This window comes from Aspergillus puulaauensis, chromosome 4 (genome assembly GCF_016861865.1).
Source record: "Aspergillus puulaauensis MK2 DNA, chromosome 4, nearly complete sequence".
Classification (NCBI taxonomy): domain Eukaryota; kingdom Fungi; phylum Ascomycota; class Eurotiomycetes; order Eurotiales; family Aspergillaceae; genus Aspergillus; species Aspergillus puulaauensis.
In genome coordinates, this window is record NC_054860.1 from 2,151,515 (window position 1) to 2,175,858 (window position 24,344).

Genomic DNA, 24,344 nt, shown 5'->3' on the forward strand with positions numbered 1-24,344 from the left:
GGCTGGCGACTAGCCTAGGTAGCACGCGTGGGCCGGAGGCAAACATACCGTCAGAGACAGCTTCCACCACGGGCGAACCGCGCAGATTGGCTGATATAATTGATGTGAGCTCTTGAACTGATATGTTATGATGCGGTATAGGGTTCTAATTCATGAAGGTATCGCCCACGACCCTCCAACCAAGGCGGCGATGTTACACCGATAGCATCGCGCGTCAGCGCAACCTCCGACTCAATCGACCGTCTGTCGAAACCATTCAAATGCCCCGGGTCAGCTACGCCGACTCGAGCTTCAGCCAAACCCGCAAGGAAGCGAAGGAAAGTAAATTATGCCGGGGCTGATGGAGATGACGACAACGGTGTGAAGCCGTACACCAACGAGGAACGCCTGGCGCTTGCCACTCGAGATGTCAACAGATTTCCCGTTTTTAAAGCAAAGGACAAAGATTTCACATTCAAACAAAGGTTCAAAGTACCTTTGGTGGACAAGTCGACAGATGGATATGACAGCTCTAGACCCGCACCGACACTGGGGATGAGACAGGGAGCTACATTCGTCGTGAAGCCTTTACATGATCCGAGTGGAGAGTTTGCGATCGTGTTATATGACCCAACGGTTGATGATGTAGATAATTCACAACAAGAAAAACCAGCCAAACCAGATGATGCCGAAGATAAGGACCCTAAGCTGGACGAACCCCTGGTACATAAAAGCCTAGCGGATATACTTGGGCTGAAAAAGAAGGTGGAAGATCGCCCAAAGGTTCCAGTTGTTATTGATCCAAGACTGGCAAAGGTTTTACGCCCTCATCAAGTGGAGGGAGTCAAGGTAAGTCTTTGGTGGAGCTTTCTTTTTTTTTTTGTTCGCGGCGCAGTCCCCAAGTAACAAGTACAGTTTCTCTACCGCTGCACTACGGGAATGATTGACAAAAATGCCAATGGCTGCATTATGGCAGATGGTATGGGTCTCGGAAAGACGGTATGCGACCCTGTCATTCCATGTGTTTCCCGAGACTTACAAATGACAGTTGCAATGCATTGCTTTGATGTGGACACTTTTGAAACAATCCCCCGAGGCTGGAAGAACGACTATTCAGAAGTGTATCATTGCGTGTCCTTCAAGTTTAGTAGGGAACTGGGCCAATGAGCTTGGTAAGTGATGCGTTAGAGCTCGCTGGACATTAACTGACAGAAGCAGGAAAATGGCTTGGGCAGGGTACTATCACCCCGTTTGCAGTGGACGGCAAAGCGTCGAAGACGGAGCTAATAACCCAACTGAAACAATGGGCAATCTCATCAGGTCGGTCTGTTGTAAGGCCGGTACTCATCGTCTCTTACGAGACCCTGCGGATGTATATCGACACATTGAAGGATAGTCCAGTTGGACTGCTTCTATGTGACGAAGGCCATCGATTGAAGAATAAAGAGAGCTTGACCTGGACAGCACTTAATAGCTTGAACGTGCAACGCCGAGTGATACTGTCTGGTACTCCCATTCAAAACGATCTCTCGGAATATTTTGCTCTTCTCAATTTCGCAAACCCAGACCTCCTTGGGTCACAAAACGAATTCCGAAAGAGATTCGAACTGCCCATTCTTAAGGGAAGAGATGCAGCAGGCACAGAGGAAGACAGAAAGAAAGGCGATGAACGTTTAGTCGAACTTTCAGGCATTGTTAACAAGTATATCATTCGGCGGACAAACGACATCCTGTCGAAGTACTTGCCCGTCAAATATGAGCATGTGGTGTTCTGCAACCTGTCACAATTCCAACTCGGCCTGTACAAACATTTCATTGACAGTCCCGAGATAAAAAGTCTTCTCAGGGGAAAAGGAAGCCAACCCCTGAAAGCGATTGGACTGTTGAAGAAACTGTGCAACCATCCAGATTTGCTTAGCCTTTCTAATGATCTTCCGGGTTGCGAGCACACATTCCCCGACGATTATGTTCCCCTCGAAGCAAGAGGCAGAGACAGAGATGTCAGGCCTTGGTATTCAGGGAAGATGATGGTTCTTGACAGGATGCTGGCTCGAATACGCCAAGATACGAACGACAAGATTGTCCTCATCAGTAACTATACACAAACACTTGATGTATTTGAGAAGCTCTGCAGGTCAAGAGCGTACGGTTCCTTGAGACTGGACGGTACCATGAACGTGAAGAAACGCCAGAAGCTTGTCGACAAGTTCAATGACCCCAATGGCGAAGAATTTGTGTTCCTTCTCAGCAGTAAAGCCGGTGGGTGTGGTCTGAACCTGATCGGTGCTAACCGCCTGGTGTTGTTCGACCCCGACTGGAACCCGGCGGCTGATCAACAAGCACTCGCACGAGTCTGGCGTGACGGTCAAAAGAAAGATTGTTTTGTTTACCGCTTCATTGCGACGGGCTCCATTGAAGAAAAGATATTCCAACGCCAGTCTCACAAACAGTCTCTTTCCTCCTGTGTGGTAGACTCAGCCGAAGATGTCGAGCGGCACTTTTCTCTGGATTCCCTCCGTGAACTGTTCCAGTTCAAGCCGGAAACAACGAGCGATACACATGACACTTTCAAGTGCAAGAGATGCAGACCTGATGGCATGCAGCATATTAAGGCCCCAGCTATGCTCTATGGCGACACCAGTTCATGGAATCACTTTGTGAACAACGGAGAACAGGGGCAGATGAACCAAATCCAAGACCTCCTTATTCGGCAAGAGACTCAGGAGCGAGATGTCTCTGCAGTTTTTCAATACATCAGTCATTGATTAGAGCGATTAGGGCCATTGTCCCAACAGCATTGGTGTTTTTATGGTGGTATTGACTATTGGAGCAGAGACCTGTCTTGTTTGCTGAGAGGACTAGGCATTCTGGACCGAGATTTTATGGGATACTGGATTAGCGTATTATTGGAATATGTAGCTAGACAAGTTTTGATAATAACATGACCTTATGGAGTCGTACAGTGGTACTTCTGTTGTCTGTGCTCGTACATGGGAAGCATGTGCGGAGGCCCGGAGGCCCGTGTAGAACTAGAATCTAGGCACTCTTCCTCCACTACGTCACTCCACTTCTGCCAACGCATCTCACTGTTCCTCCCCACGACGCGACAGAGCCTTTCAACTGGTTTCTTTAAGCTCTTTGTTTTACTGGGCTGCTCCGAAAGCAAGGCAGCTCCTCCGAGTCCGATCCCTATCACCACCCCAACGGCCGGCCCCGTCTTTCCTCGAGTTCAGGCGTCTTTTCGCATTCCCACCTCACCGCCCAAACTCCGACGGGCTACCACCATGAGGATAGTTGGTTAGAGCTTAAGATTACAGCAGCCTATGTTTGCTTGAGCGATGGATCACTCAATCCAGCGGTTGCTGAATGATAAGGTCTATGACCGGCGCAAGCAAGGGGCGCTAGAGTACGTACATCCGCTCTTATCGCGGCGACCTTGGGGATCGAGTGCTTGATGATTGCTGACCTTTTTTTCGCTCGAAACACTTAGACTCGAGAAAGTCGTCCGGGATTCCGCGTTTAGAGGAGAACATGAAGTTATTCAGAAAATCGTCGACCAGCTATGCCACGACTATGCCTATGCAGTTCACCAGCCTCATGCGAGAAATGGTGGTTTAATCGGATTGGCTGCGGCCACGATAGCACTGGGATCAGTGAGTTTATCGGTCATGCGGGAGTGATATAGTAGATGCTGAGAGTACTAGGAGGGCGTTGCTCCCTATCTCAAAGAGATCGTGCCGCCGGTACTTGCGTGCTTCTCGGACCAAGATGCAAGGGTTAGATACTACGCCTGCGAGAGCATGTACAACATCGCCAAGGTTGCGAAAGGAGAGGTTTTATTATTTTTCAACGAGATATTCGATGCGCTAAGCAAGGTGTGTTTCTTAAAAGCTATATACTTGGGAGGGAAGCTCTTTACTGACACAAGTATAGCTTGCCTCCGACTCTGAATTGTCCGTCAAAAACGGAGCGGAACTACTTGACCGACTCGTGAAAGACATCGTTTCTGAATCAGCTGCCCACCACGTCTCTGTCCTACAGCTGTCCGAAAAGCAGACTTCTGATGTTGATGCTTTAGGAGATGACCTTCCAACAGCGTTCTCGCTTCCTAAGTTCATTCCGTTGCTGAAAGAACGAATACATGTTCTTAGCGCGTTTACTCGGACGTTTCTAGTGTCATGGCTAACCTTGTTGGACACAATTCCTGATCTAGAGCTTGTCTCTTATTTGCCAGAATTCCTTGCGGGGTTGATCAGGTTTTTGGGCGATCCAAATGGGGATGTCAACGTTGCTACACAAGGTCTTCTTGACAGGTTCCTGGCGGAGGTTAAAAGGATTGCTCGTCTAAAGAAGGGCCTTGCAGAAAGTCGCAAAGGACAAGAGAGTGACAATAGGCGATCGATTACAAGCGATACCACGAGCCTAGCCACAGATCCGACAACCGCTGTCGACGCTGAAAGCAACGATGTCGCAATAGAAGATTCCGAAGCTGAATTTGCCGTTGAGGAAGAGGGACTGCAAACTGATGGTGATTGGATCCCTGGACAAGATGTCCAAATCGACTATCCAAAGATCCTAGATATCCTTGTGGGATTTGTTGATACCTCATTTGGTAAACGTTCCCCATAGCCTTACTGATCCTGACCATTTGCTAATATTCACTAGACGAGGAGATGCAGCTGACTGCTTTACGTTGGATTGATAGCTTTTTTGAAATCAGCCCAGAAGATATTCTTCCTTTCGTCCCACGCCTTCTTGATCAAGTCCTCCCAGCACTCTCTAGCAGCTCGCATGCCGTGAAGGAGACTGCAACTCGAGTCAATACCTCGCTGCTGCAATATATCTTCAGTTTAACTCTATCTGAAGATGCATCAGACGATTCCCGACATACTACGACCTCCAAACTACCACAGACAACTACGAAAGAGTTTGCTGAACGAAGAGCCTCTACGCCAAGCAGTAGGACTGATGCACCGGCCACTGATTCCAAGAGAGCTTCGCCCCGGGATAGCATCATGTCCGCTGCCCCAGTACCAACTCCGGAACTCGACTATGGCTCGGCTGTTAGCTCTCTCACTCTTCAGTTTTTGAATGAAAACGAAACCACCAGAATAGGTGCCCTTTCATGGCTCCTAATGCTACATCGCAAAGCCCCGAAGAAAGTTTCCGCATTCAATGATGGAATCTTCCCCGTGCTTCTCAAGACATTGTCTGATTCATCGGAGGCTGTTGTTACGAAGGATCTTCAGCTTCTGTCTCAAATTTCGAGGAACAGCGAGGATGGGTACTTCAAAGCATTCATGGTGAGCTTACTGCAGTTATTTTCGACGGACAGAAACCTGCTTGAGGTCCGCGGAAACCTTATTATTAGACAATTGTGCCTGAATTTAAGTCCTGAACGTATATACCGGACTCTTGCGGACTGTCTTGAGAAGGAAGATGTGAGTTCTACACACGATATACGAGTTCTATTTTTTTTTAACATTAGCGTTCCTTTAGGACATCGAGTTTGCTAGCATCATGGTGCAGAACCTTAACAATAACCTCATTACGGCGCCGGAGTTATCAGAATTAAGAAAACGACTGCGGAACCTAGACTCCAAGGTAATTTGAACCCAAATTATATGACCTGAAGCCGTCGCTGACCTCAAATAACAGGACGGCCAAACATTCTTTGTAACCCTTTTCAGGTCCTGGTGCCACAATGCTGTCTCAACCTTTTCGCTCTGTTTGCTGGCACAGGCTTATGAACAGGCTTACAATCTTCTCCAGGTCTTGTGAGTGAGGCTGTCATGAGCGCCCTAAACATGACTAACACTTTTGCAGTGCCGAGCTTGAAATGACGGTCAATATGCTAATCCAAATCGATAAACTGGTCCAGCTACTGGAGTCTCCGGTGTTTACCTGTATGTTCTAACATAATAATTCTCTCCCCTTTAACCCAACAAAACGAGCACTAAACTCCCGCTAGACCTCCGCCTCCAGCTGCTTGAACCGGAACGATACCCATATCTATACAAATGCCTATACGGTGTTCTAATGCTTCTCCCCCAAAGTTCCGCCTTTGCTGCTCTCAAAAACCGCCTTAACAGCGTTAGCAACATCGGCCTCCTCCACACAGGACCTCGCCTGTACGTCCAGCCCTATTGATACCTACCTTTTAAAACCAGTCCCTGATACTAAAACAAAACATACACAGGTCCTCCATGGCATCGGCATCCACCCCAGGCACATCAAGCTACGACCGCAGCAGCACGCGCCTCAAACAGCGTGATGAAAACTCCATCCGCTGGGTCGAGCTCCTCGACAAATTCAAGTCCGTGCAGGAAAAGACCCGCTCGACACAACGGCACTCACAGCGTCCCTTTGACACCGATGCACCCTCGTCCTTCCAACAACGCGCCTCCCTCTCGTCTGCACTCACTGGTGCGGATCCGATGCGTAGAGATAAGAGTCTCCCCGATACCCCGCGCGCTGGCTTCGGTGCCGTTGGCGGCCGCGCATCACCCGCTGATGGGGCTGGCGGTGCTGGTGGCAGTGCGAAGGGAGGAGGGATTCTTGGTACGCAGAGGCAGAAATCTGGCTTGACGAATTTGGGACGGCTGAGGATTGGCGGCGGGAAGAGTAAGCGCTGAGTATGTTGGAGATTGTGCTTGACCTACCTATTTGTAGTCAGCTGAGCCTTATGTGTGCTTTCTACGGGAGCTATCTACTTTCTGTATTATGTGACTACTGTTTGTCTCATAAGTTATATCATCCCAGATATATGACGAGATTGATGGGTGGTATATGGTAGATATAATAATGATGAGCATTAAATGCTGACTTTGATTGTGAAGCTTGCTGAAGGGCACACCCATAGCACGTCCCCTCAAGACACAGAAAACCTATATATACTAAACCCAACGGAGAAAATAGGCCAAGAAAAAGGTGAACAGAAGTATCTCCAAAAGTCGCTAAACGAGATTCTGTCCAAATAGAAAAGCTGTAAGATATATGAACAGGCGCATCAGACTCGTCGCTGCTAACCTTCCTGAGTGCTCAGATGATTCATGAGTGTTCGAACAGGAAACGGAAAAGAAACCCGACGAAAATGCAAAACACAACATTTACAAGAATTCATCAAATCGCCTCGAAATAATAAAAAAAACAAGAGAGAAAAGTAAATAGGTAGGGCTGTCTAGCGAGACAAGCCTACCTAGGTCAAGAAAAGGCGCTTTTGACCAGGAAATCGCTCAAGAAGCAAAAATCACCGAATGCGTGAGGCGCTCATCCAAAGCGCTCGTCCATGGCCCGGGCGAGGGCAAAAAAGGTAGAAAGCATCATTGCAGCCTCCACGTGGGACATAACGCAGAGGATACATCGTCACAGAAAAGGAAGGTCAGTGGTCCAAGCTCGTATCACCGGGATCGCGGGTCGCTCGATGATGAACCCCAAGACGGGACCTTCCAGTGGGACCCGGTGGAGTGTTTCGAAACTGTCCCAGATGAGGGGTTTGAGCTGTTCGAGTAGACGTATTCTCCATCGACGTATTGGACTTCGGTGAATGTGGTGCGGTGTTTGCGGCGAGCGTATCGTTGCTCTAGCCGGTAGATTTCCAGTCCTGTGTTGATTGCATATTAATATTTCGTTCGAGTTGCATGGTGAGCACCCGCAAATTGCTCCTTGCTAGAGATGCGCATGCGTTCGGCGGGAGAACTTGGAGACGTACTTGCTTGTAGCTTTTCGATGAGACCCATTGTGTAAGATGTATTTATCGGCCTTCCTAATATCGTAGCGCGCGGACAGGCTGATTGTTTGCTTCAGAGGCGGTTGGAGGAGAATAGGATAACGACGACACTGGATAGTTTATATTGAAACGGTTTTTATTCTGAAGAACATTAACACATTAGCGATTGCGCGTTCAATAAATGATATTCCGGAGATTCCGTTGGTGCCTCAGGCCAAGAGCCGGGTGGGGAGATAGCTGATAAGGGGGTTTGCCTACCAATTCAATATAGTGGTATATTCTCCGTTAAAAATTGACGCCGGCAAGCTGATACCAAGTAACGGATATGCTGTTCTCGAAGAAAGCCAGTTAAAAAGGAGAAGCGAGCGATTTGAGTGAGAGGGAAAACGCAGGGACAAGGATCGGGAATGGAGCTAACAATTGTGGGACGGGGATGCAGTGAACTCCAAACAAATCAGACAAGTCAGACAGCAGACTAACCAGGGGCACTAATGGAAGAAGACGGATAATATATGTGATCTGGACTCGATGGCGTATCTGGAGTGCAGAAAACGGTTCTAGCGTGGTGAGATTCTTTGCAGCAGGAAATTGTGCGTCCAAGCCCAAATGGCGACAATCTGATGCCAGCCACAACAAACTATGACGATAGCCGTTCCAACGGAAAGAGAGTGGCGGGGAGCGAAAGAAAGGAATGTAAAATCCAAAGAAGCGAACGAATGACAGCAAAAGAGCGAAAAAGAGCGATGGAATGCAGAAGGAATGGCGACAGACAGCGACGAGAACGAGCGACGGGGGTGGAGGAGTGTCAGTGATAGTGTCAGTTGGACGGGTCGAGTCGAGGAGTCTCCGAGTCGAGATTCGAGAAGAAGAAGAAGTGGAGAGCAACGTGGGATTGGGGGCTGCGCTAGGCCATTTGCAGCCTAGCCAGGGGCCCGGTCGCGCTCTATATTAACTGGAATTATTCTGTACGTATTTCAGGTTGTCCGCGGCCCATCCGGCAAGGCCTGCGCCTGTTCTAAGAAGTAAGAGCCGTTCATATGCAATGGTCTATAACGCTTTCTGTAAGATTTAACTGTTATCCAAGACTATTCTCTATTTCTTAGGCGCCATGTCTTTGACTTCCCCAGCCGTCTCCCCCTCAAGCTCCGCATTCCGTTCGTATTCTGGATCTTGCGCCAGTGACGTTTCTTGGGCTGTGGAGAGCATGTCAGCATTCTTTGTCCTGCAGAAAATGACGCGCGGTTAGACCCTGACTTACCATTCCAGAGCTCGGCGTAGATGCCGTCCGTATCAAGCAGTTCGCGGTGTGATCCCAATTCTGCAACTTGCCCTTCCTTCAGTACCAGAATCTGGTCACAGTCGCATATCGTTCGCAAACGATGCGCGACGAACACACTTGTCCGTCCTTTCTCCTTCAGGATGCTGTTGATGTTTTGCATCAAAGCTTGCTCGGTGTATGTATCAAGGGCGGAGGTCTATATGCATCAGTTAGAAAATAATCACTTTGGGGTTGGCCCGGACCAGTCACTTACTGCTTCGTCAAAGAAGAGCAGCTGTGGATCTTTCAGGAGCAGCCGGGAGATAGCCAGCCGTTGCTTTTCTCCACCAGAGATCATCATTCCACGCTCGCCAACAGCTGTGTTGTAGCCATCCGGAAGCTTCTCGATGAGCTCGTGAATATGTGCTCGTCGAGCGACCTTGCGGACCTCCTCATCCGAAGCTTCTAACCTTCCATAGCGAATATTATGTTGAATCGAGTCATTGAATAAAGGCGTATCTTGCGGGACGACACCGATCGATTCTCGCAAGCTTCCTAGTGTGACATCCCGAATGTCCTGTCCATCCACTAGAATCCTTCCTTCTTGGACGTCGTAAGATCGGAAAAGGAGTCTCAAGATGGTAGACTTGCCACAACCGCTAGGGCCAACTATAGCAAATTTCTGACCGGCAGGAATCGTAAAGCTAGCATTTCTGAGGATGGGACGGTCGGGGTGGTATCCAAAAGTCACATTTTCAAATCGGATCTCGCCGCCCTGCTTAAGGGCCAGCGCTTTGGCATCGGGCCGTTCCCTGATGTTGACATTAACCTTTTGTAAGTTGAACAATGTTTCCATGTCGAGCAGCGACTGGCGCAACTCGCGGTAAACAGAGCCCAGGAAGTTCAGCGGGACTGAAAGTTGGAAGACGAGCTGGTTGACCATGACTAGGTCCCCAACAGTCAGCTCGCCGGCAGCAACTCCGTCGGCGGCAAGATACATCATGGCTGCGAGGGCGCTGGAAAAGATCATATTCTGGCCGGAGTTCAGAAAAGCCAGAGACGTTGTGACTTTGATGGAAGCATCCTCATACGCCTTGAGCGCCTTGTCGTAACGCGCAACCTCAAACTTTTCGTTGTTGAAATATTTCACCGCTTCATAGTTGATCAAAGAGTCGACGGCAACCGTGGCTCCCTTGTTGTCTGCTGCGTTGGCCTGCTTTCGAAACTTCGTTCTCCAGGCTGTTGTTGTTATTGTGAAAGCAGAATAGGCTAACATGGTCGTGGCGGTGATCGCAGCGAATTTGAGCCCATATTGGTGAGTCTGTTATATTTGTTAGAAAGTCCAGGAATACACCTATTGCAGGCGGCAGACGTACCAAGATACCGCACACAAGGGAAATCTCCAGAGCGGTAGGTACGACGTGGAACACCATTGACGTCAGGAGAAAGCTGATACCTTTCGTTCCGCGGTCAATGGCCCTAGTCAGACCTCCGGTCTGTCGTGAAAGATGAAAGTTGAGATCTAGTCGTAATAAGTGCTCAAAAACATTCCGCGCAACCCTACGGATTGCTTTCTGAGCGACGCTTGCGAAAACAGCATTTCGAAGCTCCTGGAACAGAGTAGCCCCAATTCTGGTAACACCATCTGCGATGGATAATTAGTCATTTGCGGTCTTCAGGGGGGAAATGACGCTTCCTTACAGGCAATAAGCATCGATCCCGCTACCGTATAAGCTGTTCCGCCAACGGCCGCGAAATCCACGTTCATGGAGTCAACAATGCTCTTGAAGTAAAACGGAACCTCAACATTTAGAACCTAAACGATACGTGGTAAGCAACAAGTGAGACAGAAATGTAGTTCTGCTGCGATTCTCACCTTTGCCCCAACTAGCAGCGACAGTGCCGTTCCCACACGAAGCTTGGTACCCCAATCACCCTGTATAGCCGGTTAGCAAAGAGTGTAGACAGCGCATCAGCCTCTCAGGTGTCTACCTTCGGCCAGAGATATTTCGACATTTCCCTCATTATAGCCCAGTCGGCCTTTCTCTGTTCTTTCCTCCCAACCGTGCTTTCACTGAGCAAGGTCTTCTGTGCGGATGCGGCATTTTGGGTCTTCGGTGGGCTCGGAGCCGCTGGTTTGGCAGGTAATGAGGATGGATCGGGCACGGGGGTCTTTTTATCGGGTGCCGAGCTGTCATCTGGTTGCTTCTTATCTGAGAATGATTTAATCTGAGGTCTGCGGAAGGTAGCTGCTAGAGGTCTCGTGCGCGGGAATGCGGGATGGTGGGTGGTGAGCCGCGCCGGGGCGCGCCAGCAAGGCGACCGAGCTGCTTGACGCAGCATTTCACAGGGGTAAAAATGATTGCAGAAGCTGCCACTCGCTATTTCGTGCCGGGATATGCTCAATGGAGCATTGTTATGGCTATTGCGAGTTCGCTGGCTTGGGCTGTTACTTCGCGTTGCGGAGCGCCGGGTTCGGAGGGGAAAAGAGGACCGGGCAACGATGCGGCGGTTTTGAGGACCTCCGGATTAGGTCACCACCTGCCACGAAACACGAAGAGAACCTTGGATGCAATCTGGGGTTTCTGGCTCCGCAACAAAATCACTGTTTTGGAGAGATCTAAGGTGAGGAGCCCTCCGGCGAGAAGATAAATGCGAGAATGCCGTGATGGCATCTTCTGTTGCAATTGTTCCCGAGATGATGCAATCAAGGAACAAGCGGCTCCACGACAGCTCTTGATAGTTATCTGATCTCTACTTCACCTAGGCAAAAAGCCAAATTTTGGCCTCAGAAGCCTCAGAAGCCTCACCCACTGCATACTTAATGTGGACTGGAGTGCGAAAGATGGTCGGAGCACTCCCCGCCTCCCAGACCAGGTTGAGGCATCTGCTCATCGCGAAGAGCTCGTCAGCGTGATGAACATGTTGCGGCCTGGTTGCATTTATAAGCTGAACGAGGAAGAACCTCACTAGATTTATCACAGCTTGAAAAGCTAACGTTACACAGGCTAAAACTAATATACATTGCACAAGAGTCCAGGTGCTGATACGCAAATGTCGGCCATCTAGAGGAACATCGACCATCAGCCACCATCAGCCTGATCCAATGAGACATGTCTAAATATTCCCCCAAGGATTTGCCTGTGTTGACACAAAAAGATAAAGCTAATGGGAAGGTTCCAAGCGTCATTCAGTAGAATGAGCGAAGAGAAAGACTTACCGTCTCCAGAATCGACGCTCAAGCTTCCATTGCCTTACGATCCTAATGTCCATATAAGCAAGCTATGGCCGGCAAGATTGGTTCGAGCGCCGGGGGAGAGCCAATCCCGATCTTTTAAACAGACTTTTACCACTGCACTATCAACTACGACTATTTGCAAATCGGACTGGCCATGGCCTACTACTCCGACGAATGGTTTACCTGAACCTCCTAATATTTGTGAATTCAACGACGAGTCCCCGGAGTTCACTGAGAGAATCGGTATTGGATTATTCAAAACTGACCCGGGCGTCATTCCTGAGCACAGGGCACATGCATGATGCAGCTGTCTCGCTTGTATGGCTAGATATCAACAAATCGGACAAAATGAACAAGCGGGTAGCCTCCGCGGCGTGAAGAGTGTGATAGTGATTGATGAGTATATTTAGACGCTTGCATTTTAGTAATTATATCTGGCTTGTGCTATGTGAGGTCTCTTGTTTCACCAGTGTTTAAATCGTGTCTGGAATAGCACCGAAGCAAGGAGTCGCAGTGTCTGAGACAGACTGAGAGTATGGTTCGCCGCGCCGCCGGCCCCAGCGGTCTCCCGTAGCGGCCACCACGGGGGCTCCAGGAATTGGACTTTGTTGCTGCACATTCTCAAGTCTGGACTGCTCTGGATTTATTGGCTGTCGGGTTTGCTTTTGCCTCGTTCTTTGTCGGCTCTCATCCTGGCATTGTGACAACAGACCCTGCCGCTGGTGCTCAATCGCCTCCTGATTGAACTCCCCCGAGCGCGACTTGTCCAGTCGGGAGCCCTCCAACACTCCACTACGAGCCTTTAGCACCTCTAGTAACACTGTCCTCCCCTCAAGTCGCCTCGCTCTCTCCTTGTCTCCTGAAGCCACCGCCTCTTCCCACCAAACCTTCCCCTCCCCCTTTCCTCCCCCTTATATTCACCATCCCCTCCATCCCCAAACTCGCCGTTCCGCCCGATTTTGGAAGTCTGGAGGGCACTTCTTCAAGATGGATCCCAACAATAACCGCCCCCACCTGAACTTCGGCTACAATGAACGTGCCTTCAATCCGGCGGCTGCAAACAATCGCGCGTACCCGACCACCCCGTCTGCGTTTCCTCAGCCGATCTATCAGAGCCAAAGTCCTCAGGACTATATGGATGCTCAGAATGGTGTCTATGGCCAGGGATATTTTATGCCAAACCACTACGCTCCGCCACAGGCTGCTTACGCCCAGCCTCATTACGGCCAGCCCAACCTGCAGTCCCCTCAGCCCGCTTATCAGTCTCGAATGGCCTACGGCGTCAACCCAAACGACGGAACAAATGGCTTGATTCAGCAGTTCTCTAACCAGGACCTCAACTCCAACCGAACGGGCTTCTTTAATCGCGCCGCCTCGCCTGCCCAGAGACCCCGTACCGCTGGTAATACGGCTCCCGGGCAACAGCAGCAACCCGGACACTTGGCTCCTCCTGTACCTCGCAGCCCTCGAGCTCCCGCGGAGAATGAAGAGCTTCAACGCTACCCGGAGCGCTTCTCTGAAAACATTCACAAGCGTGGAAAGGCCGCAAAGGAGTTGGTCAATGTATTCTTCCACGAGAATATCGAGCGTGCGCGCGATCGCAACATGCGGTAAGTTTTTTTATTAAGAAAATTGTATAGCTTTAGGGGAGAGGACTTTGCTAACATAATTCTAATCTAATAGTTCGGCGGAGCTTGACAAGATGATTCGCGAACCGACTGTCGCTCAGGATGCAATTCTCAAGGACGCAGAAATGGTTGGGAGAAAAGAGTCAACGTTCCTGCGATTCCTTCGGACCAGGGAGGCTCCTTCTAACTTCCAGACCATCAAGGTTATCGGAAAAGGTGCCTTTGGTGAGGTCAAGCTTGTGCAGAGGAAAACCGACGGCAAGATCTATGCGCTCAAGTCGCTTATCAAAACGGAGATGTTTAAGAAGGATCAGTTGGCGCACGTTCGTGCCGAGCGTGACATTTTGGCCGATTCGAAGGATAACCCTTGGCTCGTCAAGCTCCATGCTTCCTTCCAAGACACTGCATACTTGTACCTCCTTATGGAGTTCTTACCGGGTGGTGATTTGATGACCATGCTCATCAAGTATGAAATCTTCTCCGAAGACATCACTCGTTTCTACATGGCCGAAATTGTGATGGCGATTGAGGCAGTTCACAAGTTGGGCTTCCTTCACCGGTAAGAATAGTTAAACCAGGCTTTGTCTCGCGCACATCATGCTAATGTACTCATCTACAGTGATATTAAACCTGATAACATTCTTCTCGATCGCGGCGGCCACGTCAAGTTGACTGACTTCGGTCTCTCCACTGGAGGCAAGAAGACTCATGACAACTCTTACTACCAAAACCTATTGAAGAACTCAACGTCAAAGGACAAGAACCGAAACTCAGGATATTTCAACGACGCGATCAATCTGACAGTATCAAACCGTGGGCAAATTAATACTTGGAGGAAGTCTCGCCGAGCCATGGCGTACTCCACTGTCGGAACTCCTGACTACATCGCTCCTGAAATCTTCAACGGCCAAGGTTACACCTACCTTTGCGATTGGTGGTCCGTCGGCGCCATTATGTTCGAATGTCTCGTAGGCTGGCCTCCATTCTGCGCCGAGGATACGACAGATACCTACCGCAAGATTGTAAACTGGAGAGATTGCCTTTATTTCCCGGAAGAATTGACATTGTCCCGTGAATCTGAGGGTCTGATTCGAAGGTACGATCCGTTTTCACTCATTAAAGCCAATTAATCTAACCATATTCTTAGCTTCCTATGCGATGCGGAACACCGCGTTGGTAACGAAGGTGGCCAGTACGGAGGTGCCAGCCAGATTAAGAACCACCCATTCTTCCGTGGAGTAGTATGGGAACAGCTGCGCAAGATCCGCGCACCATTTGAACCACGACTAAGCTCGAATATCGATGTGTCATATTTCCCGATTGACGAAATTCCTCAAGAGGATACCAGCGCCATTCACCGCGCTCAGGCACGTGCCATGCCAGACGAACAAGAGGCCGAAATGAGTCTGCCTTTCATCGGTTATACGTACAAAGCGTTCAACGCCTTCCAGGCAAGTTGAATGTCGAAACAATGTCCGAAGTTTTGAACGAGCCGACGATGATAGTCTTTGGAAAGTTTTGAAAGCGGGCGGGCTTGCGTTGATCGCTTTTCAATGGCTCATCCCACGCTCTTGCGTCGGTGGGGATAGACCATGGACCTTGGTTCCTTTTTTATCAAGCATATAGCGCATACATCATGTTACTGGGATCATGAGCATCTTCTTTTTATTCACTGTCTCCCTCTACTTCGCTCTCCTTAGATGTTTCTTTTTTTGCATTGGGTCGCGAGTCGACACTTGCTAGTTATACTTTGTATCTCTCTGGACATTTTCTCCGGTGTTTTTACTGGAGCCCGAGGTTTTAAAAACGCTGTCCACGGTCGTACCACATACACACATACGCACTACATGCATCTCATGACTGACTGGCTATCTTGTCGCATTACGAATATGGTATGAAAATTTATGGACACATGAATTGACAATGACCGGAAGACTTACTGTCAACTAGTAGTAGGTGTAGCAGTCCGGTGTATATAGATTATGTCGCAGTAAAGGAATCCCAGATAGAAGCCCGAATTTTGCTTTCAATAAAGACCCAAGTAACGCCCACCGAAGCCCCAAGGATATGAATACAGAACAGAACTCCCTGCCCAGTAGGCAAGCTCAAGAAGCCCCCATAGGTGCCAGCCCAGGCACACCACTAAACCTCTCCTCACGCTCTGTCTTGAACATAATCTGCACCCAAAACTCCTTACTATCCTCATCAAACCAATTCCAATACCTCCCCTCGCGCCGATCAATCTCCCTCGCCTGCAACTTAAACCCACAAGTCTGATACGGCTCCGCCGCAACAACAAGATACTGGAAATTCTTATCCGGCGGCTCCTCAACCTTCTGCTCAAACGCACTCATAAACCGCACCCGCGGCTTCACCCCGGGCGTAATCTCCTGATACTGCAACTGAAACAACAACCCCAACTGCCTCGTCAAGGGATCCTGAATCTTCGTAATCTTGTAACCGGGCCGCCCAATCTTGATCGTCTGCTTGCGCACCTGCACGCCCATGGCGCCAGGGATAGCATTTGGGTCTGCATTTTTCCCCTCGCGCGCTTCGCGCGCTGCGCGCCGCGCAAGGTTCGTTTGGTGCTTGCGTCCTTGGGTGTGCGCGAGATACGACCCGTCGTTTTGGTGGACTGTCAGGCACAGTCTGCATTCGAAGCTGCCGACGTGGTTCTTGAAGAAGTACGGGTCTTTGTCTAGGTCGATTGTTTCGAGAGCGAGCTTGCGGAGTCGTTCGCGTCTGTCGGCGTTTGTGGCGGATTGGGAGGCGACGCCGCCGCCGCCGAATTTGGACCCTGCGCGGTTCTGGGGGAGTGGTGTTAGTGTGAGGTTCTTGGAATATAGTAGAGGTTGAATGGGGCCACTGGGAATAAGTATACATACCTGGTAGTCCATTTTGAATGGATGGAGGGGTTGTTCTTTTGTTGAGAGAAGCGGAGTGTTGAAGGCTGTCTGATATGAAGCTTTGCGGAAATTCGAGTTGGAGATTACATAAGCGACCGGGGGTGGGCTGCGATTGGAGAGACGGGCTTCAACCATCGAGCCAATGTTTATGGAAATTGCATCCTATCTTTGAAATGATGGTGTATTTTGCTTCCCAGAAATGAGTTCTTCAGCTATAGCTGCGACCCATCACTGGGTGAACCAGCGGCGGTCCTACGATGGGAATTTGTGCACCGTCCGCTATGTGGGCAAAGTCGAGGGCACCACTGGGGAATGGCTTGGAGTCGAATGGGATGATCCAACGCGGGGGAAACACTCAGGGCAGCATCAAGGAGTGAAATATTTTACCTGTACTGTGACCCTATACCATGACCTTCTTAATGCAACCTCAATATTGCCTATGCTAGAGTTTTAGGGCGGACACATGCTAATCCTCCCACAGGCCTACGAAACCACCCCACAGCTGGGTCTTTTGTTCGACCCTCGCGCCCAGCGGATAGCCCACGCGGCTTCCTGGATGCGCTTCGGGAAAAGTACGCATCTGAATTCCTTGCGAGACAAGCTCATGGCGGTGTGGGCGAGGGTGAGCAACAGCTAGAGAAGCCCATCGAGTTCAATGGTAAGGTCGCCGAGGAAGTTGGCTTTGATAAGATCCGGAAACAGCTTGCGGAGCTTGAAGAGTTGAAGATTGTCCTTATTGATGCACTGCGTGTGACTGGTGTGCTTGCGCAAGAGGCCAGCCGTGCGCAGATTGAGGAAGCCTGCGGCGAGATTGAGCGGACTTGCCCTAAGATTGTGGAGCTTGATCTTAGTTGGAATCTTTTGACGGCTTGGAGAGATGTTGCTAGTATATGTGGGCCGCTTAAGCGGTTGAAGCTGTTGAGACTGAAGTGAGTATCTGTGTGTTGGCTTTGGAGATGAGGTGTGCTGACTGGTTTGCCTAGTGGGAATCGTTTTGGACCTGTGGAAGAGGGCCTGAAGTTTGAAGGAGTTGAAGAGCTTCACTTAAATGATACTCTACTTTCTTGGGAACAGGTGAGTGGGATCTATCTAGCCGTTGAAAGTGTTTCACTGACTTGAGTAGATATCGGGAGCGACAGCTCAGTTTCCATCACTTACATGGCTTTCAGCCGCAGGAAACCAGGTCTCTATGGCCACAACTCCAATATCCAACACCATAACTACGCTGGTCCTTGAGAACAACGAAATCACTTCAGTTTCCTCTATCAAAGCGTTGACATCACTCTGCAACCTGAAACATCTCTCACTACGCGGCAATTGCATTGATGGAATTTCGACGTCCGATTCTGAAGGCCACTCTTTCAAATTCTCAAACACTCTTCGCTCTGTTGATCTCTCGCGAAACAAAATCAATTCATGGCTATCTATCAACAAACTATCCGACCTCTTCCCAGGGCTACAAAACCTCCGTATATCCGGGAACCCTCTTTTCAACCAACCCGTGGCACCGTCATCCATCACCGGCATGCCGGAGAAGGCCATGACTGTGGACGAAGCATACATGTTAACCCTATCTCGTATCGAAAACCTACAGATGCTCAACTACAGCACAATATCTGCAAAAGACCGCAGCAACGCCGAGTTGTACTACCTGTCCTTAATTGGAAAGGAGCTGTCAGCGTCTCCCGAGACTGCGGAGGCAGATATTCTCAAGCCACACCCGCGATACGGTGGGCTCTGCCAAATTCACGGTGAGCCGCTCATCAAACGAGCCTCGAAGACAGTCGGGGCCGATGCGGTTGTTAACCCACGCTCTGTTGCCGCACGATTAGTGCGGATGGCATTCCGTCTACCACGGGAAGACTCCGGTACTGCCAGCGACGATCTAGTCAAAATAAAGGAGATTCCCCGATCATATGATACATATCAGGTGAAAGCAATAGTTTCTCGCTTGTTCGGGATTACTCCTTTCGAGTTCCGGCTCATCTGGGAAACAGACGAACTCGACCCGGTAAGCAAGGAGAATATGGATATCGAAGACGAATGGGACAGCGAAGAGGAAGATGAAGCCAATGATAACGACATGCTGGGCGCCGGGGCAGATGCCAAATTTGTGAAGCGTGAAGTTGAACTCGTGGATACGACGAAGGACATTGGGTTCTGGTTTCAGCCGGATCTTGTAGAGGCTAGGATTCGAGTTGAGCTTACGTCTAGCCAGTAGTAGGGATGCTGTATATCGGTAAATACTAATGAATAATGATCTACGAAATACTAGAGGGATATCCCATAACATTCTGACGATTTACTCAGTTGCTTTGGGCGGCTAAGGTTTGCAGTGTAGATATATATAGTTCAGCATATTTTTTCTCTACAGCCCTTTTTGTAAAAGCATGAACCGTTTCAAGAATAATACAGAAGTCTGTAGATAAGCATTGTGCTAATTCTAAATTCAGGAAAAAAATATATATACGCAGAAAAGAGGCGGCCTATTGTATAGTTGTAGCTCTGTAGAGTCGAGACTGGCGGTCCAAAGCGGCAAAAGATCTGGGACGGAATGGGAACGAACGCCGCCGCAACATCAGAGCTCCTCCGCACCTGAAACCTCCACGCCTCAACCATCCTCCAAGCCCTTGATTATCCGCGAAGATTCCGTTGAATTTCCCATTCAGTTACCCATACAAGGAAAGCATTGCAACTGATGGCAGAATACTGGAAATCAGCAGTAAGTCTCACTTCCCGCCAGGTCGCATTCAAACCAGTGTAATCTTTTAAATCCACGTTTCTCTAACACCAACGCAGCCAAAATTCTGGTGCAAACAATGCAAGATATACATTCGCGACACAGCATTCGAAAAGACGCAACATGAAGCGACAGCAAAACACCAGAGCAGCCTAAAGCGGTTCCTACGAGAAATCCACCGCGACAACGAGCGGCAGCAACGAGACTCACAGCGCGCAAAGGACGAAGTTGAGCGGTTACGGAATTCAGTTGTTGGCGGTGGGAAGACGGGATATGATCATTCGTCATGGAAGAAGGGTTCTTCTGCTGCGGCTGCTGCAGCGCCGCAGCGACCTGTTTCGGTGGAAGAGCGGAAAAAGCAGATGGCGCAGCTTGCGGAGATGGGGGTTGCGATCCCAGATGATTACAGGGGTGAGATGGCGTTGGCGGGGGATTGGCAGACAGTTTCTGAGAAGGCTATACGACCGGAGGAACAGGAGGGGGAAGAGAAACAGCCTACGCTCGGGGTACGGAAACGGAAGCACGAATTGGATATAGATGAGGAGGAAGAGGAGGCGAAGCAGGAGGCTGAGCGGTTTGTTAGCAAGGGGTGGGGGTCAAGGACGCGGCAATATCCTGGTGCGAAGGATGAAGAGGATGAGGATCTGGATGCGCTTCTGGCTTCTACGAAGGAAGTGAAGAAGACTAAGGATTTGGGGACGGGGGAAGGCGAAGGCACACCAGCCGAAGAAAAGTCCCAGACGGAGGACCGCCCGAGTGATGGGACACCAGCTAAGGAAGAAGAGCCTTCAACAGCCAGCGCGGGCGTGGTATTCAAGAAACGCAAGCCCAAGGCCATGAAAAAATAGACAAATGGACCGTGGTCGAGTCTGGATCTAATGCTGGATATGGGCTGACAATGCCAAGCAGGAGCAAGCTGTAGATGCGTAGAAGCCAGTAACTACGGGGGGACCAATGCGTAAATACGTAGAATACAGCCAGAATTGCAAAGAGGATGCTGCGGCGAGTATACTGTTGTGAAGATATAGTCGTTGTTGCCACCGTTGGGTTTTGCCGGGGAGCAGAGTAGGAGTTGTCCGTTCTTCAATCGGCGGACCCGAACAAGCTCCAATCTTTTAATCTTCACGCTCTCTCCTCTTTTCCCTCGCATCGCGCAACATCCGCCGTCGCAACAACCCCCGCTCGTCTTCCCTGTCCGATGCGGAGCTTGTTCGGCACCGAATACTAAGTTCTGGTGGAATAGTTATTCGGCTTTCGCTTCTTTTCGCTTATCTGACCAGTCCTTGGTGAGTAAAAGAGCCTCGAACGGGCCTCGTTCTTCCCCCCGACCATTCCCCGACTTCGAGATGCACCTCCGTCCCCACGCTTTGGATTTTACTTCAGCGGAGTTAGATGGCCAGCTTTATGTGGAAGGCAGAAAATGAATATTTTATCTTACGGTTGCCGAGCGTGCCGCGAATGGAGTGGAATGATCCCGCGCAAAGAATGTCCTGTGCTGCGCGGCGTCCAAGCGGTTCCCTGCGGTCGCATTCTGAGCCAATTTTACCTCAAACATTTTATTTATCAAGCCCATGGGACCACGAATAAATCTTTGGATACTAGGGTGCTCAGACCTGGGTGTCGGAGGGGCCATGGTTGATGCGCCTGTGCTTGACTTGAAACCAAGCTCTCGAGCGATTCTCCGACCCGGACATGGACGGCGGCCATCTGGTCTCTGTTTGAAATCTTTCCTATGACTTGCCAGCTTCCAGAATGCTTATTTTACTTACAATTGTTTGGGCCTGCACATACATGTTGTTAGAATCATGCCACTAATTGTTTTATCAAGACTAGGAACTGCATCGTCAATCTCACAGTGAAGCCTTGTTGGACACAAACGGTCTGAACTGCAAATTGAGCGTTTTGCCGGTTGTTCAGTTTACGCGGTCACCTAGTATCGAGTCGAGAAACCCGCTCTTTCGTTCTTGAGATATCGGAAGGGAGCACTGGGAAAGTTGATGGCCGATACAACAGAGCACACTCTGCCTCCGGGCGAGCAGCCCCAGCCAGCTGCAGAGGCCGCCGTTGACCCGGGAGACAATGTTTCTACGGAGCCCTCACACGCGCATACAGACGAACAGTCACATCCGCCCATCGATGTTTCGCTGCCCCCGATTGACAAAACCTTACCGGACCACGACACATCCCTCCCAGCCATAGATACATCACTACCGTCAATGGATTCAACGATACCAGCGCTACCTCCAATTGATACGTCACTACCGCCGTTGGATACCACGATGCCCGCTATGGATGATCTACATGGCACCGAGCACTTCTCATTTGACAGATTCGACGAGGAAACTTCCGGCCACGATTTTGAAACTGGAACCACGGAACATATCCATCAGACCACAGAGCACCATGGAGACTCATCAACCCCTGTTCCTCAAAACTCAGTCTCGTCAAACGGCGTACATCCACCTCCTGGTCAACAGCATCAACACTATGAGCAACAGCCTCCGCAACATCATTACTCGCCTCAGCAGAATGCGTTGACACAGCATCATCAGCAATCACCGGCACAAACGCATCAGCAGCCACAACTGCCTCCTGACATGTACCACAGCCAGAATAGCGCTTCCCCTCCTCTGACGAACCCTTCGATGCAAGGACAGGCGTCGCACATCCCGCAGGCCCCCATTGGATCGCCGATGCCTCCGATGGCATCGGTGAGCCAGTACATGGCAGGGTATCCATCGCAGATGGGGATGAATTCAGGAGGACAAATGCATTATCAGCTCCAGGGAGATGCGAACAAGATGCTATCGGCTAGCAGGCACAAGAAGGAAGTTAAGCGTCGGACGAAAACCGGATGTTTAACATGTCGCAAGCGACGGATTAAGGTACGTAAACAATTTCTATGCCATAGGAAAATTGCAAAACGCGGAGAAGGCGGAATTGGCGTATGAGAATTGCGCGAGGGGTTGGGAGGTTGCGTGGTGTTGCTTTCGCTTGCGCTGCCAAAATTCTTTCGGCTCGCGTCCAGCCCACCACCAGGAACCCCGCCATTTCTTGTCGCTTGTTGACGCTCCCGCCCGCGACTTCCCTCGCGCACTTATCCCCCCGTTTGTCCTTTATTGAATTATTTTTACGACACTCTGTTCATTGAGCTGTCTGTTGTTTTACCTCATCACTGTTGCTGACGAGGTGATGCTCCCCGCTAGTGTGACGAAGGCCACCCCGTTTGCCGCAACTGCGTCAAGAGCAAGCGTGAATGCTTAGGCTACGACCCCGTCTTCAAACAACCCACTCCATCTGCGATCCAGCCAGCTCCTAATCCTCAGCCTTCGCTCGTGGTCAACCCGCAAGACCCTTCCCCCAATTCAACAACTACTCAACCTCAATCATCCTACCCTACTGCCCCTCCTGGCTACGTACCGGCCTCATCCCAACCCTTCGCTCCCTCGCAGTCTCCATCGACATCTGCAGAACGCTTCGAGTACAATTCGTCCATTGACCCTTCACTCAACCAAAACAACTCGCCTGACATGGCCAGCGTCCAGAATGTTACTGATGGAGGCCTGCAACCAACTGTTAATCCCGCGACAACCACAACTGGGAACTCGGAGCCGACAAGCTTCAGGTGTAAGTTTCGATCTCTAGTGTTTACAAATTCTTTTTTTTTGACATTTACTCCCAGTAAAACAAGTTCAGATAAGCGATCTTCTGGCTTTGCGAGGCATCCCACCCCCACCTCCTCATCCCATCACTGCTCTTCCACCCAATCGCCTCGAGGAAATCCAAGCTGTTTTCCTTGCGACATACGCTCCTGCAATTGATCGGTTCTTCGAGACCCGCTGGTTTTCGGAGAAAGCGCTGAGTCACCTCTTAGCGAACGCGCAATTGATGGCCGAATATTCCGCATTGATCGAAGCGTTCAACGACAGAAACCTGAGCGACCCTAACGTTCTCGCGCGGTTGGAAAGCTTTGAAGCGTCGATTGTTTGGAGTACCATCACCTTATGTCGCCATGTGATGAATGTATCGAATGGGAGCCAGCAGGATTATGATCTCCTAGCTACTTCCAAACGGCTCGACGTGATTGAAGCGATGATCACTGGCGACCATCTCGACTCAAATCCTCTTGCACAATTCCCGACCCGGGAACCCGCCGCCAACCCGCCGTCATTACCAGATCAATTGACCCAGCGTCAGCTAGACTTCTGGAGTGCGATTGGCTACTTCCTCACCCTCCACGACAATGAAGCCAGCGCTGCGAAGGAGATCGACGATACACTGGGTCGTTCTCGTACGCTTCTAGATACGTTTGAGAACCGAGATGTCATCTACTCAATTGCAATTGCCCGCCACCTTGGCCAGCGATGGGCCGATTTCCCGCACAGCTTCCCCCAGCCGATCACCACGAACGAGAAAGACGCCGGAGCCAAGCTTTATGTTGCGCAGAAATTCCTTGAACAAGAAGCCGGCGGAAAAGGTACCACACAGGTCATTAAACGTCTATGTGGTATGGTCGTCCGATCTTGGTTTGTTTCGCGAGAATAATGGTGGGTGGATATTTACATTTCTCATCCCATTGCGACGAATTTCTTACCTGTAATATGAGAAAAAATTGCGTTACGATCGTTTTAGCTTAACTAGACCGTGTTTATATTCTGTCTGGATGTTCATGTTGGTGCGCTTTGCCTGTGGAGTTTGTTCATATATCCCATTCTCGATATTATATTTTTTTTCTCATTTGGCCTGTTATGGGAGATGCCCGACCATGGCCCGGAGTTTATTTACTTTTTTTTTTTTTTTCGTTTATACAAATGGGAGATGGCAGCACGATGGCGTTCCGGCTGCGTCTTCGAATATAGCTTTCAA

General features: G+C 49.9%; 9 protein-coding genes across 9 annotated transcripts; 6 read left to right on the plus strand and 3 right to left on the minus strand.

Annotated features, from left to right (window-relative positions):
- Positions 1-102: 102 nt before the first annotated feature.
- On the plus strand, positions 103-2,744 carry RAD54 (DNA-dependent ATPase RAD54; the record flags this gene model as incomplete). Its single annotated transcript, XM_041703990.1, has 5 exons — positions 103-104; positions 159-828; positions 895-978; positions 1,028-1,151; positions 1,198-2,744. Coding segments are annotated over 5 exons (2,427 nt in total).
- A 573-nt stretch (positions 2,745-3,317) lies between these two features.
- On the plus strand, positions 3,318-6,614 carry APUU_40871S (VAC14 family protein; the record flags this gene model as incomplete). The annotated part of the gene is made up of 10 exons (XM_041703991.1): positions 3,318-3,385; positions 3,470-3,632; positions 3,684-3,854; positions 3,913-4,591; positions 4,645-5,420; positions 5,479-5,583; positions 5,638-5,756; positions 5,806-5,885; positions 5,951-6,110; positions 6,179-6,614. 10 exons carry the CDS (start codon positions 3,318-3,320, stop codon positions 6,612-6,614), a joined length of 2,757 nt encoding a protein of 918 aa, XP_041556621.1.
- Positions 6,615-7,379: 765 nt separating this feature from the next.
- APUU_40872A (uncharacterized protein) lies at positions 7,380-7,718 on the minus strand (the record flags this gene model as incomplete). Its single annotated transcript, XM_041703992.1, has 2 exons — positions 7,380-7,582; positions 7,691-7,718. 2 exons carry the CDS (start codon positions 7,716-7,718, stop codon positions 7,380-7,382), a joined length of 231 nt encoding a protein of 76 aa, XP_041556622.1.
- Positions 7,719-8,800: 1,082 nt separating this feature from the next.
- atm1 (ATP-binding cassette Fe/S cluster precursor transporter ATM1) lies at positions 8,801-11,309 on the minus strand (the record flags this gene model as incomplete). Its single annotated transcript, XM_041703993.1, has 7 exons — positions 8,801-8,901; positions 8,967-9,183; positions 9,241-10,287; positions 10,343-10,611; positions 10,668-10,782; positions 10,843-10,902; positions 10,959-11,309. 7 exons carry the CDS (start codon positions 11,307-11,309, stop codon positions 8,801-8,803), a joined length of 2,160 nt encoding a protein of 719 aa, XP_041556623.1.
- A 1,882-nt stretch (positions 11,310-13,191) lies between these two features.
- On the plus strand, positions 13,192-15,292 carry CBK1_2 (serine/threonine protein kinase CBK1; the record flags this gene model as incomplete). The annotated part of the gene is made up of 4 exons (XM_041703994.1): positions 13,192-13,814; positions 13,888-14,391; positions 14,452-14,928; positions 14,980-15,292. The coding sequence occupies 4 exons, from the start codon at positions 13,192-13,194 to the stop codon at positions 15,290-15,292; spliced, it is 1,917 nt and encodes a 638-aa protein (XP_041556624.1).
- A 645-nt stretch (positions 15,293-15,937) lies between these two features.
- APUU_40875A (spliceosome assembly protein PRP11) lies at positions 15,938-16,729 on the minus strand (the record flags this gene model as incomplete). Its single annotated transcript, XM_041703995.1, has 2 exons — positions 15,938-16,639; positions 16,718-16,729. The coding sequence occupies 2 exons, from the start codon at positions 16,727-16,729 to the stop codon at positions 15,938-15,940; spliced, it is 714 nt and encodes a 237-aa protein (XP_041556625.1).
- A 208-nt stretch (positions 16,730-16,937) lies between these two features.
- APUU_40876S (putative tubulin-specific chaperone) lies at positions 16,938-18,959 on the plus strand (the record flags this gene model as incomplete). The annotated part of the gene is made up of 4 exons (XM_041703997.1): positions 16,938-17,127; positions 17,220-17,667; positions 17,722-17,812; positions 17,862-18,959. 4 exons carry the CDS (start codon positions 16,938-16,940, stop codon positions 18,957-18,959), a joined length of 1,827 nt encoding a protein of 608 aa, XP_041556626.1.
- A 477-nt stretch (positions 18,960-19,436) lies between these two features.
- Positions 19,437-20,326, plus strand: APUU_40877S (putative formin binding protein; the record flags this gene model as incomplete). Its single annotated transcript, XM_041703998.1, has 2 exons — positions 19,437-19,460; positions 19,538-20,326. The coding sequence occupies 2 exons, from the start codon at positions 19,437-19,439 to the stop codon at positions 20,324-20,326; spliced, it is 813 nt and encodes a 270-aa protein (XP_041556627.1).
- Positions 20,327-21,475: 1,149 nt separating this feature from the next.
- Positions 21,476-24,023, plus strand: APUU_40878S (putative C6 finger domain protein; the record flags this gene model as incomplete). Its single annotated transcript, XM_041703999.1, has 3 exons — positions 21,476-22,363; positions 22,685-23,105; positions 23,161-24,023. 3 exons carry the CDS (start codon positions 21,476-21,478, stop codon positions 24,021-24,023), a joined length of 2,172 nt encoding a protein of 723 aa, XP_041556628.1.
- Positions 24,024-24,344: the final 321 nt, after the last annotated feature.